Source organism: Pseudorasbora parva, chromosome 18 (genome assembly GCF_024679245.1).
Source record: "Pseudorasbora parva isolate DD20220531a chromosome 18, ASM2467924v1, whole genome shotgun sequence".
Taxonomy (NCBI): Eukaryota; Metazoa; Chordata; class Actinopteri; order Cypriniformes; family Gobionidae; genus Pseudorasbora; species Pseudorasbora parva.
The window spans coordinates 8,558,482-8,578,373 of NC_090189.1; the positions used below are offsets into that span (position 1 = coordinate 8,558,482).

Genomic DNA, 19,892 nt, shown 5'->3' on the forward strand with positions numbered 1-19,892 from the left:
GCTTGAGGCTTCTGTATTCAGAATTTCCAAGTGTGAGCAGCCAAAAGTTAACAAGACATTTACCATACATCATACCATATGCTCACTAACCCACAGTAAATTATTAGAGAGAGAGAGAGAGAGAATGTGCCTTGATTTTCAAGTTTTTTTATCCACCTTTCTATATATCTGTCCATCCATCCATTCATCTATCCAGTTAAACATCTATCTATATATCTGTCCGTGCGTCCATCCATCAAAACCTCTATCTATCATTCACCCATCAAATGAAACATCCATCCTTCCATCCATCCATACATACATACATCCAATTAAACATCTATAACATGCACACATCCAATAAAACATTATCATCCACCCATCCATCCATCCATCCATCCATCCATCCATCCATCCATCCATCCATCCATCCATCCATCCATCCATCCATCCATCCATCCATCCATCCATCATCCATCCAGTTAAACATCTATAACATTCACCCATCCAATAAAACATTAACACCATCCATCCATCCATCCAGTTAAACATTTATCTATATATCTGTCTGTCCGTCCATCCATCCATCAAAACTTCTATCTATCTATCATTCACCCATCAAATAAAACATCCACCCATCCACCCATCCATCCATCCATCCATCCATCCATCCATGTATCTATGTATCTGTCAGTCAGTCAGTCAGTCAGTCCATATCTATCTTTCCGTCTGTCTGTCATGTTTACACAGATATTTCTCCAGCCGGATGATTGGAATCTTTGAGAGTTTCTGAGAGGGACACACAGCATCTGTTGGGCACATGTGCTGTAAGGTGAGTAAGCGAGTGCCTCGCTTGCTAAATTCATGGCTTTTAAAATTGCCATTACAGGACAGAATTGATGCACATTTCACCTGTAAATGTACTCATTATCCAAATTTCTTTTGGATAATATTCTGACCGTGAATATGACCTTTGACCTGACCTCCAACACATATTTTCAATTGAAAGGTTTAAACTGACTGAGAGAGCATGATGTTTGTTTGTTGAGTTGCAGACAGCAGAGGCTCATGGCTAATTGTTTTTGAAGGACTGTCTGCGCTGAATGCTATGGAGGATCTGCGTGTTCTCTGAGTCACAGACATTCCTTCAAACAGCACATGCTCTCAGTTTATCTGACTGCAGTCTTGAGCTGTTATGAAGCAGATGCTCTGGAACATTTCAGCATCGACCATTTTGTCATTCATCAGTTTATCTGTAGATAAATGACGCAGAAAGAGGATTTTAGGATGATCTGAATTAGATTATTTCATTTAAAACGATATAAATTCTTCTTATGGTGAGTTTGATGTTCATTGGGGTGGTGAATGTTATGCTATTCTGCATTCTTAAAGGGATAGTTCACCCAAAAATGAAAATGGGATGTTTATCTGCTTACCCCAGGGCATCTAAGATGCAGTTGTGTTTGTTTCTTCAGTAGAACACAAATTAAGATTTTTAACTCCAACCGTTGTTTGTATAATGCATGTTAATGGGGTGTTTTCTATGAGAGTCACTATGAGAGTAAAAAACACATAGATATATGAATTCATATTAAACCCTGTGACTCGTGGTGACACATTGGGCAAAATGGAGAAAAAAACCTTGAGAGAAACCAGACTCAGTTGGGGGGCCAATGTATGGGGGACCATAAACAGTGTATGATTGTGATTTAGGCAACATTACAGGTCAGAAGTCAGATTAGATCAGCACATTCAGAAGATCAGAGGCATCATGCCAGGGATGGGCTTGTTGAGGATCAGATGAGGCATTCACAGGAGAGTCTAGTTGACACAATTTCTGCTGAGGCTTCAGGGATGAGTTGTGGTCGTGTTTGGGGACAAGTCCACCATCAGAATTTTGAGACCACAATATATGTGATGGAGTATAATGTGTTAAGAGCTCTCTCAGGTATTGGGTAGCTAAACCATTTAGTGCTTTGTAAGTAATAATAAAGATGTATCATACAAATAAATAGTCAAAAAAATCATACATTGTAATTTCTGGATTTTTTTGATTTTTATAAATTATGTCTCTCACAGTGGACATGCACCTACGATGACAATTTCAGACCCCCCATGATTTCTAAGTGGGAGAACTTGCAAAACATTAGGGTGTTCAAATACTTATTTTCCTCACTGTATACAATGTTTAAGAGGGAGCCAGTGCAATGTTAACAGATACGGGCTACTACTTCCTGGTTCTAGTAAGAACTCGAGCTGCTGCGTTTTGGACCGGCTGCACTTTATTTATTAAGCGAGCAGGGCAACCACCCAGTAGAGCATTACAATAATCTAGCCTTGAGGTCATGAACGCATGAACAAACTGTTCAGCATTTTGCATTGAAAGTATATGTCGTAGTTTAGATATATTTTTAAGATGGAAGAATGCGGTTTTACAGATCCTAGAAATGTGGCTTTCAAATGAAAGATTGGTATCAAAGAGCACACCCAGGTTTCTAACTGACGACGAGGACTTGACAGAGCAAGTAGGTTACTATGTGCATATGTACTATGTGTCAAAATTAAAAACTCTACTACTACTTAGTAAGGAAGTAGGAAATTAGTAGTATTACTTTTTTTTTAATATCAGCTATGCATTGTGAATTGATAAGTTCTGTTGTGGTGCGAAAAAATATAGAGCTGAGTATCATCAACTAACTATGCTTCCTAATGATATCTCCCAGTGGTAGCATGTACAGGGTGCACAGCAACAGTCCTAGTACTGAGCCTTGCGGTACTCCATACTGAACTTATGATCGGTATGACATCTCTTCATTAAACAACAAAATGTTGAACTAAGTGGTGTCAGTTTCAAAGAAAGGCTCCGTTCACACCGCAAATCTTAATGCTCAATTCTGATTTTTTGCTCAGATCTGATTTTTTGTTTGGCTGTTCACATTACCTTTTAAAATGTGGCCTATATCTGCCGCATGTGCAAAAGAACAATATCAATGACATCCGATGCAGTCCGCTATTGCGCTAAAGTTCGGGGGGTTATTGAGGAAGTAAGCAAAAATGTTTGTGTAATGGAAGCCATAACATAAATGAGCAGGTGCTAAAGAGGAGAAGAATGAAAAGAAAGAGAGCAAAATTGGTTATTTTGGCCTTTTGTCACCTTCCTTTGGCACTGAAGCCACGTTTTTCTGTGTCCCCGTTCTTTTAATTCGTGTGCTATTTTTTCAAAATCTGAGAGGTTACGGTAGGATCCTTCTAGTGTAGCTTTAATTGAAGCATCTCCCCATATACTAATTAGGTCTAACACCTCACTCTCCCTCCATTGACTCGCTCCATCTCTGTTCTCCATATCTAGTCAAGTTTTTAATATTACTGTCTGTGTCTGTTGTGTCTAGGGCTAACTCGCCGGTGCATAATTGTGACAAATGTCGACATAGATTGACCTAAAAGTCACATCAAATCCGCCTTGGTTGTTCACACTGCAGCCGCATTCGAAAAAATCAGATCTGGGTCTGATTCAGGACCACATATGTATGTGGTCTAAATCTGATTTGAAAAAATCAGATCTGGGCTAGATTTGAGTGTTCACACTACCTCTGAAGTCTGACCTGGTCACTTGACCCCCCAAAAAATCAGATTTGGGGCACTTTTGCCTGCAGTGTGAACGGGGCCAAAGAGCACAAAGAAAGCATTATGCAGAAAGGAGTTTTTGATGATCACTTTGTCGTTAACAATTATTTGTTCATCTCTGCACATTTCTGGAATTGTTTGGAATATTCAGAGGAACTGAAGCTACTGTAGAACATCTTGTATGGTCCTGGAATGCAGCTGAATGAAATAATGCTGACTCAATCAATGTGTGTTTTTTTTCCGTTTAGTCACGTCTCCCCAGGGTCCTTCCACCGCAACAGAACAGGCTAAAAGATTCCACACCGCTGTGGAAGAACACGTGTCACTTCAAACCAGATCTGGAGAAACCTCACACTCCTTCATGAAGGCTGATGAAGCTCTGGGTATGTGGATGGCTTTTTTTTTTTAGCACATATTACTGGCATAGACGAGACCATCTTATAGCTTGAGTCACTTTCAGGAACTCATTGTTCTGTTTCAAATCTAATGGGTCCAATGTGTGTTCTGACCGACCAACAAACCCCCACTGACCAAATTTACTACTGGAAGACACTTTCAGTTTTTACTGCAATTTTCAGGTTATACTGCAGATTTTCAGTTGGATTCAAGTTGTGCCAGATTACAGTTTTCAAGCCATGATGCTAAAGAAGAGAAATTTTTTGGTTCCCCTAAGATTTTTTCAATGTTTTCAATTAACAGAACTATATTTTTCTTAGTGTGAAGAATATTTTAGAAATATAAAGAATATTTTTGTGCATCGAAAATGTTAAAGGTTCTTCCCTAAAAGAAAATATATTTTCCGCTAAACTTCAGATGGAGTTTCTTGGGTACTAAAACAACACAAACACGAGTCTTATAGTCTTATTTAATTTGACTTGCATCTAAAAATACCCAGACATGACTATTCCTGGGAATCTCCTAACATGCTTTTTAATGTCCTCTCATTATTCAAGAACATGAAGTCTGTGTGAAACTGAATTACACGACACACAGTCTCAGATCTGCCCATCAAAACACACTTACTGCGGCCGCACATAATTAACAACAGCCACACACACATTCTGACTCTGGATCAGTTTTATGCAGCCTGATGTATTAGTACAGACACACAAACTGTTCTCAGACCAGTGCTGTAGGACACAGGGTGGAGTGCAGACAGTCAGTGAGACATGTTCAATTAACATTACAGGCGACGACTTTCTATGCTTTCATGTGAGATTTTTAGCTCACAAAAAAAATCATCACACATTTGTTTGATTTCGATCGTTGATTTTGAATTTAATGGATTTAGTCTTAATTAATTCATTTTGATTTCATTCAATTTCATTTTGATTAAACTGTATGAATGAAACAGATTGAAAACATCTCTAGAAAAATTGAAATAACTTGTTAAACGAACATATTATGCAATCATTTAAGAGTTTTCTCTTTATTGATCTATTCTCTTTTTGGCATCTTTAAAATTTAGTCAAGAACCATATGGTTCTATATAACCCCACTGAACAATTATTCTAAGAGTGTATTGTAAAGTCTGTTTATGAGACAATATAGATTAAATATTTTATAGGCTTTTATTTTATTCAAGTTCTATTTTAGGCTTATTTTAGGCTGCAGATTTCCTTCAATACTGAATGGTGTCAATGATTATTAATGACTATATATCAGCCAATGCTAGTTTCCTATATTTATGCAGTATTTTCAGTATAGACCTGTGCTGATATGTTGCAAACAACATGACTAAGGTTAGTTCAGCTGAAAATTATAATTCTTTCATCATTTACTCACCCTCATGTCATTCCAAACCCATGAGACTTTTATTCATCTTCTAAGCACAAATTAAGACATTTTTAATAAAATGTACCATGCAACTACCATTTTGACACTTCATTAAAGTTCATAAAGAGATTGAAAAACTAATCCATATAAATTGAGTGGTTTAGTCCAAAAGTTCTGAAGAAACACAAGCATTTTATATTATGAACAGATTTAAATGAGGCTTTTACTCACATAAACATTCATCAACTCACACATCAGATTTGGTAAATGGAAGCTCTAACGTGTTTGCTTGATGTGAGAGCCAATGAGGTTCATTCTCGTGTTAAGCAGCACATTTGAGCTTCTTCAAGAACCAATGAGGTTCATTCTCGTGTTAAGCAGGACATTTGAGCTTCTGCAAGAACCATTGAGGTTCATTCTCATGTAATGGGGCCCATTGACTTCCATAGTATTTTTTTTCTATGCAAGTCAGTAGGGCCTATTAACTGTTTGGTTTCCAATATTTTTCAAAATATCTTTTTGTGTTCAGCAGAAGGAAGAAATTCATACATGTTTGGAACAACTTGAGAGGGAGTAAATGATGACAGGAATTGTATTACTTTAAGAAAGTGCCACCAGAGCTTATTTCCGATCTGATATACCCTTTTATTAGGGATGCATGATATATTTGCTCAATCGGTTTCTGCTAGCCTAGAAATCTAGACGCACCTTAGCGGCAGCAAATCTAATCTGCCCGCGAGTGTCGTCTAGCAACTCTCAATACCCTTCTGAGCTGTAATCCCTTAACTCTTGCTGGGCCAATCACAATCGTGTATAGAGTCGGTGGGCGGGGCCATAATGACGACGGCCGAGTTGCGTTTGCGTGCTTCTAGTAAACACAAAAACTGGCGAACGGCAGCGGTCTTTCGAATCAGCTTTGACCGCGACTCTGGAAGACTTGGAGTTAAGCTTTTCTCTGAGAAAAGAAAAAAGAGCGGCACTGAAGTCATTCTTAAAAAGGGAAGATGTGTTCGGAGTTTTGCCGACCGGATACGGTGAATGTTTAATCGATCAACAAGCTCTGCTTCACCTTTGTTGCTCTGGTTGGTTGTAGCGCTATCCTATCACGTGCAGAGGGAGTTTAAAGACAACCGTTTATCCCGCCCCTCAGATTGAGCTGTCAATGGTGAGTTTCCAGACCAAACATCTTGATGTGGGTCTGGCTTCTCAGGCTAGGTTTCTGCCTCAGAGTTAAAGAAAATCTTGCGATTTTATTTCGTGATTTCGACTTAATTTCCTGCTTCACAATAACCTTTTCGTTTTTTACCTTTATATAGATTAGGGATATACAGTGTGGCTTTGATTTTAAACCTGTGACAAGTGACTAAATCCCTTTAAACAATAAGAAGTGCTTTAATCTAACTGATCTAAAATTCCCTCACGATCCATCAGCATCTCCACAGCCTTCTGCAAACAGAGATTGAGGGTTTTTGCCAAGAGATTAGGTCATTTACTGATGACATTTATCAGGAAATTCAACAACATTTAGACTAAGCCTTTCTGCACTTGGAGTGAATTCAGCTTGAACGATCTCAGCCAAACACGCTGGAGATTCCCTCGAAGGCCTGTGATGGATCGCACTGAGCAGAAATGAAAGGAGTTGCTGTGGATAAAGGCACAGACGGTTTCCACATGTACAGACACTTTTCTCCTTTTGATAGATGAAGCTATATTTGATGTTATATCTGCATTTGCATGCCATTATACAAACATGTTTCTGAAATTGAAAGAAATGCTATTTTTGATTTGACCGCAAAATAATCCACATTAAACCAAACCAAAGCTTACTTACATTTCGAACTCAGCTTGTTGAGATAACATTTTGGAAATAGTGAGTAATGTTTTGGAATATTTAAAGTGCCCTTATTAAGCTTTTTCAAATATTACCTTTCATGCAGTGTGTAATATAGCTGGTTGTAAATGTAAAAGGTCTTCAAAGATCAAAGTGCACAACAAATAAAGTAATTGTCTCCTAAAACACAGAATGAATTCTAAGTAATTCCAGTCTGACTTCCTGTTACGTAACCACATAACAATGTTTCAAATTTGCATAATGTCAGCCTGTGTTCTTCATTGGCTGTTGCAAACTATGTCTATTTTCCCCACCCTCAAACGCTGTAATTGTAGCTGAGGCCTGGAAAAGTTTGGTTTGTGTTGTTGACATGTCAAGAAAACCCTGCAAATCCAATTTGCACTTTCCATTTCAAAAGGATGAGGACTCAAGCTTGAATTAATACAGTAAAACCAATGCCATCATTAGTTTTTGTATCACAATATCAAGTACTGAGGAAGATCTGGAGAAATTCAGATAGGGTAATAAGCAATTGGTTTCGACACATGCTGTAAGCGATCGACCAATCACAAAATCTGTCAGAGCAGAGTAGACCAATCACAACATTATCGTGCACCAAGGGCCTGTACCATGATGGTAGTTTAACAAACTCAGGGTTACAGGTGCCCATGATGCTGATCATCAGCTTTCTCTGTCAACTCAGACTTTGATCCTGAGTTCAGGAGTTTAGCTGAACAGCCAATCACAGGCTGGGGATCAACTGAGATTCACTTCTCGCGAGAGAAGCAGTGGGGTTCATTCTCTCTTCTGCAGAATATTACATGATTGAAAAATATTAGGAATTGACAAAAAAATGACACAGCAAGAAGAAAAGAGCTGTCTATGAAAGAGTACAACTTAAAGAAAAATTATTATACGTCAAAGCAAGTAAAAGTTATGAAGTTAGTTTAGTTAATATAGAGAAAGTTGAAGATTTAAGCTCATAATAAGTTTACTATTTAATAGTTTAAAAAATAATAATAATTTAAGTTTATTTTTTAAAAGGTTTATTTATTGATTTTAAAGCTTATTTATATGACTTTTTATGTAGGCTATTTATATTAATTTTAACAAAGTGCCTGTTAGTAATTGATTAACTAAAATTATAAATGTGTACCGTAATTCATTTAGGGTATAATAATTACATAAATTATATCTAAATCATTCAAAATTATTATTATAATTAAGCATTGTTAAAAGCCAGATGCTTTAGTCTTTAAAAACCATTTGCTATGTAGTGACCTTTAATTTGAAGTAGAAAAGGGGGAGTGACTTTATTGCATCAGAAGTGTGTCACTTTACTCACAGCTGATTGGTCCAGTTTCAGCTTGAGATCTCTTATCCAGAACATAACCTGCCCCAGAACAGGTTAGCTGTGGAGCGTAAGTTACTATGGCGATGAACACCACTAAAAGCCAAAACACTTTATGGTACCTAAACCCCAGGATTGGCACAAACTAAGCTTAAACAAATCTGGCTAGCCAGCTAAACCAGCTTCATGGTACAGGCCCCAGGAGGAATCCAGCGCCCACTGCAACCAGCACGTGGAGGTCTGTGCGACCCTCTAAGGATATTCTTCCCCAGATCATTACTGACCCACTGCCAAACTTGCTGGATGATGCAGCATAATGTTTCCCATGGCATCTCCAGACTCTTTCACGTCATGAGCTCAGTGTGAACCTGCTCCCATCCGTGAAGAGAGCAGGGTGCCAATGGCAGACCAATTCTGGTGTTCTCTGGCAAAAGCCAATCGAGCTGCACGGTGCTGAGCTGTGAGCACAGGTCCCACTAGAGGAAGTCGGCCTTTGACAGTTTGGTCCAAAACATGCTCTCTAGTAGCCTGCTAGAGGCCATTTTGTAGGGCTCTAGTGGTACTCTCCTGTTCCTCCTGAGCCAAAGGAGCCGGTCCTGCTGCTGAGTTGTTGCCCTTCTATGTCCCTCTCCAGCTCTCCTTGTGTAACGGTCTACTGGTATCTCCTCTTCTCCAGGCTCTTGAAACTGTGCTGAGAGACACACCAAATGTATGGATGTGCCATCCTGGTGGAGTAGGACTACCTGTGCATCCTGATTGGGTTGCAGGTATACTGCCTCATGCTACAGACAGTGATAAGGACCCTATCAACACTAAAGACAATCGGTCAGGAACAATGAGAGAACAATTGTTTTTTCGGCCACCAACTGCAAAATCATTCCCTTTTGGGGGGTTGTCTCGTGCAATTGTTGTCACTTTTATTTGCACCAAAGGCCGTGAAACAGATTCACAATCACTTATGCTTCCTAACAGATTCCTTGACGTATTGATATCCCTGAAGTTTAATTGTTTTACTTTGATGATCAAGTGTTCCCTCATATTTTTTGGCCAGTGTATACGCTCTGAAGGAACACTCTTCTGTCTGTGCACGTATGAACAGAGTCTAAATCAAATTCCCACTTCAGAAACATGTTTGCGGGATTGAAAATGTGTGAAAACATTGATAGAGATCCAACTAATTCTATAATTGCTCGTCTCTGATTGCTTTGCATGTCGTCATGTTAAAATTCACTTTTCATATTATTGCGACCAGACACAGGTTTATTAATAAGCACTGACTCATAATACCTTTATCTTGACTGATGGCACCCGAGGGAACATGCAGGATAAGCCACTGATGTTCTGGGCAAAGAGAAATCTCCCTTTGCCAATCTGTCCATTGCTGTTATTTTCGGTGTTCTTTTGGAAACAGTTTCTCTCATTCCTTTTCTGAGAAATCGGAGAGTGTAACTACAAAAGAACAGTGGGGATATCAAAGTATAATAATATATATTTTTTAAAATTTACATTATAGGTAATTTTCATCTCGTAATTCATTTTCACCTCAATTTTTGCTGACCCTCAGATCAAATGATCAAATGCCATCTAACTATGAGATGTTTTAAATGCTAAAGGTTTTTGTGTTTGAGATAAAAACTACAACTTAATTACAATAATGTGAGTATTTGTAATTCAGTACTTCACACAAATAAACTAATAATATAATACCATTCAAAAGTTTAGGGTCAGAATTTTTTTTTAAATATTCAGCATAATTCATCATTACTTCAAAAAAACATTTCTTATTATTAATAATAATCAGTTGTGCTGCAGTGATGCATTTTTTCAGGATACACTGATGGATAGAACATTCAAAAGAACAGAATTTATTTAAAGATATAATTTTGTTTTAAAAAAAATTCATCCGTTCGATACTAAATGGTAATTTTATTTCAAGCTCAAGTGGCATGGTATTTTTTAGACACCAATTTATGTTTCTGCCAGTAGGTGCCAACACAACCCTCTGATTTAATTACTTGAAGGGATAGTTAATTCTAAAATGGAAATTAAGTTATAATTTACTCACCCTGGTGTTGTTCTAATGCCGTATGCCCTTCTATCTTTTATAGGCCACAAAAGGAGCATTTTTAACCCACTCATGCTCTCCATTAGCCTGGATGCCAGCCGAACTTAGCCCCGCCCAAAACATTTTTTGGTCGGGCAATTCGGTCTGGCCTTGCTCCATTAGGGAGTGATTATCCCCGAACAGAAACTTTTCCGACCAATGAAATCATCAGGGCGGGCTTTACACGGTGACGGACAGATGATAAACAGTAACGTAATCATCACGTCATCAAAGGGGCTTGGATTATATTTGTTTGAATCCTAAACGGAGAGCTTGTTTGTATCTGCATTCACCATCACAATTTATCTCAGAAATGATGATCATGTTGGGTAAGTACTCAGTGTATCATTAAATTATTTTACAACACTAGCAAAGATTGTGTATTCCAGCCTGATTTCAGCGCGCGTGCAGACAGGGTTGCCAAGTTTTTACAACGCAACTACTAGGGGGGTTCTCCGGTGAAAAAATAGCGTTTGGGGGGTAAAATGTGTGTTATTTTGGCAAGGTTGCCTGCTAAAATTCGCACTCATGGGTCTATATAATCACATAATAGTCGCTTCAACCCGCGGACATAGAAAAGAACCCGCGTAAAAACCGCGGACTTGGCAACACAGTGCAGTTGAACTATGTTGACATTTGACCATGCGTCCCTTCGTTGCTCTGATTGATTGTAGGTCTATCCAATTGATGTCTTTCCTGGTTCGGTTGAAACACGCCTCATAATCACAGCCCAATGGAGCAGTTTCAGACTCATATTCTGACTAGAATTGAGTATGATGACGTCAGGCTAGCTCTCCATATAATGGCTGTGAATATTCCAAGTGATTGATTAATTAAACTTTAAAATGAAATTTAGCTCATGATTTATTCACTCTCAAGCCATCCTAGGTGTATGTGACATTCTTCTCTGTGATGAACACATTTAGAGTTACAGTGGGGCAAAAAAGTATTTAGTCAGCCACCAATTGTGCACGTTCTCCCACTTAAAAAGATGAGAGAGGCCTGTCATTTTCATCATAGGTACACTTCAACTATGAAAGATGGAATGAGAAAAAAAATCCAGAAAGTCGCATTGTCTGATTTTTAAAGATTTTATTTGCAATTTATGGTGTAAAATAACTATTTGGTCACCTACAAAAAAAAGCGCGATTTCTGGCTCACAGACCTGTAACTACTTCTTTAAGAGGCTCCTCTGTCCTCCACTTGTTACCTGTATTAATGACACCTGTTTGAACTCATCATCAGTATAAAAGACACCCCTCCACAACCTCAAACAGTCAGACTCCAAACCCCACTATGGCCAAGACCAAAGAGCTGTCAAAGGACACCAGAAAATAAATTGTAGACCTGCACCAGGCTGGGAAGACTGAAGCTGCAATAGGTAAGCAGCTTGGTGTGAAGAAATCAACTGTGGTAGAAATTATTAGAAAATGGATGACATACAAGACCACTGATAATCTCCTTCGATCTGGGGCTCCACACAAGATCTCACTCTCTGAGTTAAAATGATCACAAGAATGGTGAGCAAAAATCAGAACCACACGGGGGGACCTAGTGAATGACCCACAGAGAGCTGTGACCAAAGTAACAAAGGCTACCATCAGTAACGCACTACGCCGCCAGGGACTCAAATCCTGCAGTGCCAGACGTGTCCCCCTGCTTAAGCCAGTACATGTCTAGGCCGTCTGAAGTTTGCTAGAGAGCATTTGGATGATCCAGAAGAGGACTGGGAGAATGTCATATGGTCAGATGAAACCAAAATAAAACTTTTGATAAAAACTCAACTTGTCGTGTTTAAAGGAGAAAGAATGCTGAGTTTCACCATACCTACTGTGAAGCATGGGAGTGGAAACATCATGCTTTGGGACTGTTTTTCTGCAAAGGGACCAGGATGACTGATCCGTGTAAATGGAAAAAATGAATGGGGCCATGTATCGTGAGATTTTGAGTAAAAAAAGTATTGAGATTAACTTTTGCTATTGACCAAATTCTTATTTTCCACCATAATTTGGAAAAAAAATTCTTTAAAAATCAGACAATGTGATTTTCCGAATTTTTTTTCTTTCTAATTCTGTCTCTCATAGTTGAAGTGTACCTATGATGAAAACGACAGGCCTCTCTCATCTTCATTGGAGAACTTGCACAATTGGTGGCTGATTAAATACTTTTTTGCCCACTGTATATTAATAAATAATCTGACGCTTCCAAGCTTTATAATGGGAGTGACTGGAGCGTCTGAGTTTGGAGCTCAAAAAAGTGCATCCATCCATCATAAACATACTCCAGGGGGGTTAATAAAGGCCTTCGGAAGTGAAGCGATGGGTTTTTGTAAAGAAAAATATCAATACTCTACGTTCCGGCGTCATACAACGCATCAGTTTGCTTTTTCCGTAAGTTGAATACGGAAAGCATAAGCTTTTTTGTCAGGTTGTTGATCCGCCAGGACTCAACGTTATATCCACCAATCAGAGAGGTTCTCTAATCTTAATAGATTGTTTTGACTGGTCAAATAAATGGAGAATATCTTGTGTAGATGCAGATAGATACAATTTACGACAGCAGAGCAGTATGTTCCACATGTGTAACATGTTAAGGAAATTAATGCTGTTTTTGCCATGTAAATCTAAACTGATTTGAAATGTTTTGCTTTTATCCAAGCAAAAGGCAGCTGCGTTAGTGTCTTAATACACTGAATCCAGTGATGAATACTGTTTACATTTATGAGCTTTGTACCGGCTTGTTTCTACCGGTTAGTAACTCTCGCTTTTCCATAATTAATAATTGCTGGAGTGAAGAACATGTGCATCTGAATCTCTGTACGATGGAGAGAGTCAGATTGTACTTTGGCAGAATCCTCTGCATCAATCACTGATGACAAACACACTCGTTCTCTTCAATGATTCTTTCCATATACATACATGTACAAATCACTATATTCTTTATTCTCTTCACTGCTTGCTCATTTTTCCTTCCCTTCTCTGTCTCACCCCTTCGTGTTTTCACAATTATTTTGTTTTCCTCTCTTCAAAAGCATCTGTTATTAAACCACAACCACAGAAGCAGTAGAATGTTCTTCGTGATCATTTACACCAATCGCAGCCCAGCTTTTGTGACATGAATTGCAACATTTTAACCAATGTTAAGGGTGAATTTTGGGTTGTGGGTTAGTATAGAGTATTGATGTGTGGCATGAAAAAAGTTTATCATTTCTGAAAATAGCAGCATTTTTTGCAGTATAATAGCATTGTTTTCTTTTTAAACTGCACTCATTGCATTGATTAGAAATAATGAGGGAGAAAAAAACATAAACAAACAAAGAAACACAGCAAATAAATAAATATGGGGTCAGTATAATTAAAAAATAATTAATACTAATATATATATATATATATATATATATATATATATATATATATAGTTATATCTATTTTAAAAAAGGAAAATCTTACTCAAAGTTTTCACAAAAATATGAAGCAGCACATATTTTTTCAACATTGATAATAATCAGAAATGTTTCTTGAGCATAAAATCATCATATGAGAATGATTTCTGAAGGATCATGTGGCACTGAAGACTGATGCTGAAAATTCAGCTTTGATCAAAGAAAGAAAAACATTCTAAAAGAGATAAAAAAGCTGTTATTTAAAAAGCTTACTGACCCCAAACTTTTTTTCACTTGTTTATTTATTTAAATACATACGCAGAGCATGTCAAGTAAATTCAGGTTACAATGATGGCCAATGTTTGAAACTGAGATTAAAAGTTGCCTTTGTGCGTGTGTGTGTGTGCGCGTGTGATGATTGGTCTGATGTGCATGCTCGGGCAGCTGTGGATGGCTGTTCATCAAGCTCTCATTTCAGGCGTTATGATGGATAGATGAGCAGGCAGCAGTGATTTCTGGCATGGGGACGAATGCATGTGTCTGTATGTGCATAAATGTGTGTGCATTGTGTATTGTAAACGTGGCTGCTCCAGTGTGTGTGTGTGTTTGTGTGTGTGTGTGTGTGTGGTGTGTAAGTATGTTCCCTGTGTATTCATAATCTTGCTGAATGATCCAAGCTTTGATGAACATATGAAAGCCAAGGAATGTATACCGGTGTGTCCCAGCATGTAATAGAGAGAGACGAAGAGAGGACGTCTCTGTTAAGGAGACATATGCAGTCATTAAAGCTGTACTATAGCTCATAATCCAAACACTAATATCTGCCATGTGTGTTTAGACAGTGATGCTTTGGACTCTTCTACTATCTGTAACTCATAAACATTACAAATTAATATAGTGTGTTTTTTTCTCTCTTTGACTTCTGCTTAATTTTTGTTTGTGTGAAAAAGTAGCTACAAGTTTGAAGGAGGGATTCAAGTCATATATTAAGACCAGAACATCAGACAATTGAGAGAGTCGGCTGTTTTGACTTTTTGACTTTAATCCAAAATCAAAAATGTTATATTGCCAACTACATGATTTCTTGTTTTTGGTTAGTAAGGTCTAAGAGGAGTTCGAACAGGTTTTTAAAGTAAATCAAAATGGCAGACAGGAAGTTTGGCAGACTATGGTATCTATGTTCTTGTTATGACTCGAGGGATTTATTAAGATAAGTTTCATTACAATAGGCACAATTAGCAATAGACTATTAGCTTTTTTTATTTTTATTTAAATATATAACTAGACCACAAAGTGGAGCTGCCCTGAAACATTTCGAGTACTTCCAGAGCATGGTGCCGATGACACATGACGAGTTTCGCAATGATATGTCAATGCGGTGGTAAAATAGTGCAAAATGTTGCCAAAATTTAAAATGTCTGACGCCCCAAATTGCCAAATTGGGTATCGTCAAAGTCCCTTTAAGTCATTTCACTCGGCGGCCATCTTTAAAATGCCTCTCGAGCATGCAATGCAGCTCCTATCTCTTTGAATGGGGAAATTCTCCAAACCTGTTCGCCAAGCTTACAATTAAATTTCTTTTTTGAAATCACCAATGAAGTCCGACAACAACTGTCTCATAAATGTTGTTTCTAGATGCACAGGAGTCCATTGAAGGCAAAGTGATTTAAACCCATGTGCAGTTTTATTGAATATAATTCGCAGTGACAAAGACTTGACTTGACACAAACAATACAAGAGACATTGAACACATAAGGCCTATTTATACACACAAAATACACTGAGCAAACAATCAACACCTGTGAACAATCAAACAATGAACCAATGAAAAACAGAGCAGACTTATCTCATTAAAAGACAAACCACTTAGCATAGAGCATAACACATGAACCAAGGGAAGCACATAACAAGATCACATGAGGGCAAAGGAATCGCATGACAAACAGGAACCGCAACTGAATAAACTTCAAAATAAGATATGAAACATGAACATGACACTCCCACTGTGACGCTCCCATATGCACAAATGCTCAATCTTTCTGTTTATAAAGTCTTTGGTGTCATTTGCTTGCCATGCTATACTAATTTTAAAGAGTTCAGAAGTTATAAGCCAAAATAAACGTTCAGTTTTCTGGACAATTTGAGTATCGGTCTAGTAGTTTTTTTGGAAAATTCAAAATGGTGCGAAAATGTTCTCAGGTCAAGGACATTTTGTTTCTAGCCCTTAGGCCGTGTGTCCACCAAAGCTGAAAACGCTAGGCGCTCAGCTGAAAACGCCTCGCTGAGAGCGTTTTGGCAGGCAGCGTTTTTTCTCCTCAGTTGAGACTCTGCTTGTTGTTATGATACGGAAAATCCGCGGAAGTCTTTCTAATTTCACAGGTAGTTTGTTCCTGTATTGATTCTATACAAAATTGCAGATACAAATGTAAAGTATTTGCTCTGGCTGTTGTTTTAAATCATTTTATTCCGTTATTTGCTTGTTGTCATCTGATGACGACACGCAGAATGTGACGGTTGGTCTGTGTTGTGTTTGTCCCGCCCCTCATCCACTGTGATTGGACGGCTGGGTGAAAAGTGACAGTGATGAGCGCTGCGTTTTACTCAAAGTTGAACATTCTTCAACTCTCGGCGACCAGGAAAAAACGCTGAGCGCGTAATACTCGCTCAGCGCCTCGTTGCGCTCCAGGCGTTCTAAAAACGCGGTGCTCTCATTGAAAACAATTGAAAACGCCAGCCAGCAGCGTGAAAAAACACGGCCTTACAGTTTAAAAGGTATTAGCATAAACATGAGTGCAAATTTGGGAAGTTGTTGGCGCTACAGAGATTAAGTTTGCGACACCAAAACTGGTGATGTTCAGAGTGTGCCAAATTTCACAACTTTTTACCATACAGTTCTATGAGCTGCCATAGACACATTAGTGGAAGAAGAACACTAAAGGATACAGTAGGTGCCTACCTGGCCCCTAATAAAAGGCTCTGTACCCATTAGCAATAATATAGAAAGCCAATTTGCAGTCCCATCTGGCACATGGCGAGTCTTAATTTTGGACCTTTTATACATGTGTGTGTTTTACAGGCGTGTGCAGGAGTGTCTGCCCCCCGCTGGCTCAGGGACACCCTGCACAAAAGAAGCTGCATTCTTCACATTCTCTCTGAGGAGAGTTCCCGTAACCTGAGGTGGAGTGAGACATCCGTACAACCTGTGCATCATGGAGCTCTCCGAGCCTGGTATTCCATGAAGACGTCATCCTGTACAGTAAACCTCAGCTGAACTATTGTATGAACAGTATGATGTCATAACAACATGCGCTTGAAGTCAAGATGAAATCGAAACTTACCCCATCTATTTTCTTAATAACATTCCATGATTCATAACTGCACATTATTCTAAAGAAAGAAAATGTTAGTCTTTGCCATTGAGAGAGGCTCTGGTCTTTGTGATCATTCATCAGTTGTTCCGCCTCCAAAGGACTTTCCTTTTCAATGACATCATGAATTTTTTCATCCTTTCCCCTATAAACACTTTGCTTCATTCTGGTATGTAACACCCACTTTTCATAATTCAGTCAATTCCCAAAGGAAAAAAAATCGCTTATATTTTCTAATATACTATAATTGTTATAATATATATAATATATAATTGCTATAATTCCCATACTTCAAAATGAATTCCCACATACTCATAAAATATACCTTTTCTCACTGCATTTGTTCTCTTCTCTAGTTTTTTCCAAATGTAGTTGTATAATAAACCTAGAATTGTATATTATGATTATGGCCTTTTGACTAATTGCTTTTTTCCCTCTTTTCTAAGTTGCTTTGGATAAAAACATCTGCTAAATGCATACATGTAAATATTAAATATCCATTGAACTGCAGTAAGTCATATTACAGAAGTGAAATGAGTTGCTAATGGCAGTTCACGTTGACTTTATTGACTTAATGCACATCTAATCTGGTTAGTCTTTTTTATAAACACAAGCCAAAAGATATTTTCCACATACTTTAAGTCTTTTATCTATATTTAGGCATTTAAATATATATATATATTGATTGATTGATTTGCAAGGGAAGTAACTGGCTTTATTTTGTTTTACATGTAACCAGAACAGGATTCTCTTCCCCTCTGTACATTCGGACCCGTGTCAAAAGGTCATCACCCTTGTGGCCTTGTGTGCTCCAGCTGTCACGTACGTCAGGAGGTCCTGAATCGTTTCAGCCTTAAAATAGTTTGCAAACTTTAATTTTAGGAACAACTTGGAATAACCATTGGCTCCCAAGCGCACAGCACTGTTCCTATGCTGAATAGTTCACATGCAGAAGGTAAGACAAAGTCATTTTATTTATGCGTTTTATTCACAATAGTGATTAAAAGTGCTTTACATTGGTCTATTATAAGGATTAGTGATTCTGATTGGTATCTAATTAGTATTTAACACATTTGTTTATTTTATTGGGGAGCAGGCATGTTGTCAGCAGTATAATGTACAGTCAGATTGCCATTATTGCAAAATAAACGCCTTCCAAATTCCCTACAACATTTAAAAAATGTTTTCAATATGTATTTTATGATACTAGGCAAATTAAGAACTCTTGCTTTATCTTTATACATTAGGATATTACCTTAACAAGGGCTTTCCTTTAACTGGATGATTGCACTAAAAAAAGTTTTCTCCTCCTACACCCATCAGATGAGTCAAAAGTACTAAAAGAGTCTGCAATCAGTGCAATGGTCTAAAAACGTGCAGACAAAAGAAAGAGAAGAGAGAGAGAGTGTAAATGAAATCCCACACTGTAAACTTCCCGCCCACCCAATTGTACTAACCAATCAGAGGCCGGTAATTTTCGGTACTGTTCTCCGATTGGCTGCTCGCCGCGTGACTGACAGTCTGTGTGAATGAAGTTTTTTCCCACTTTGGCTCCGCGAAGTTTCAGTGACGGGGGCATCACTGCAGCGCACTGAAGGGAAGGAAAGAACAGAAGGGAAAAGAAGGGAGAGAGGTGCCCCATCCATCCATCTATCCATCTTCTGAATTTTCCTGCAGGACTTTATTACCGTATGGCTGCATGAGATGCTTTGAGCTCTCGCGCTTTCTCTCTCCGGGACTGTTGGGTTACTGCTTCTGTCCTGATATCAAGCAGTTGTCATAATAATATAACCAAACTCTACGCGTCAGGACGGACAGACGCAGGTGGTCATGGATACACCTATCAGATGGAAAGTAAAGCGGAGGTTTAAGGAGGTGCGGCTGTCGGTATTCCTAGTATTCCTGATGTTTGTCACCTCACGAGTCAGCGCAGGTAAGCGGCGAATCAGCTGTTTCCAAACTGTTACTTTGTGCCGCGGGCCGCGCTCACCCGGGGCTGCGGTTCTCTTGCGCGAGCGCATTCCATGGTCAGTCCCCCGTCCCGGGACTGGAATGACCGGAGGAGGGGATGGGGGCCCCTAGAGTGGGATTTTCGCGTGCGAAGTTCCGTGGCCGTGACTTTTGTTTTCAGGGAAGCATTAGAGCAGCTACGAATAACGGAATCAGGGACGTTTTCCCGTGCAATGCAACAGATGCATGAGGAAATCGTGATGCACCATCTATTCTTAAGCAAATTAGCAAATAAAGACGTCGTAGTATAATTCTGGATGTAGAATTCTATGTATGTGAAAAAGGTTCTTCTCGGCTATTTTTGCAGTGCGCATTATAGGTTCTTCATTTCAGAATATTAGTTTGTGGCATCTGTAAAGTAGCATAGAAGGCATTGTTTTCAATAACTGGAGAATAATAAGTTCTTTGGTGGAATTGAAACACTCCGCAGGAGAACCCTCTTAAATTCTGGTTTGGAAAACCGTTTG

The 19,892-nt window shown here is 38.6% G+C and overlaps 1 protein-coding gene and 1 long non-coding RNA gene across 3 annotated transcripts in view; both read left to right on the forward strand.

Moving 5' to 3' along the window:
• LOC137046739 (uncharacterized) overlaps window positions 1-17,658 on the forward strand; it is a 34,157-nt gene extending 16,499 nt beyond the window's left edge. Inside the window, exons 10-12 of the long non-coding RNA XR_010899032.1 lie at window positions 730-811; window positions 3,852-3,986; window positions 17,124-17,658. This is a non-coding gene — a long non-coding RNA (uncharacterized lncRNA). The remainder of the gene's footprint in view (window positions 1-729; window positions 812-3,851; window positions 3,987-17,123) is intronic.
• Window positions 17,659-18,933: 1,275 nt separating this feature from the next.
• col5a1 (procollagen, type V, alpha 1) overlaps window positions 18,934-19,892 on the forward strand; it is a 109,627-nt gene continuing 108,668 nt past the window's right edge. For both annotated transcript variants that reach the window (XM_067422663.1, XM_067422664.1), the window contains exon 1: window positions 18,934-19,348. In XM_067422663.1, coding sequence (XP_067278764.1) covers window positions 19,246-19,348 — 103 coding nt within the window. In that variant the 5' untranslated portion in view covers window positions 18,934-19,245. The remainder of the gene's footprint in view (window positions 19,349-19,892) is intronic.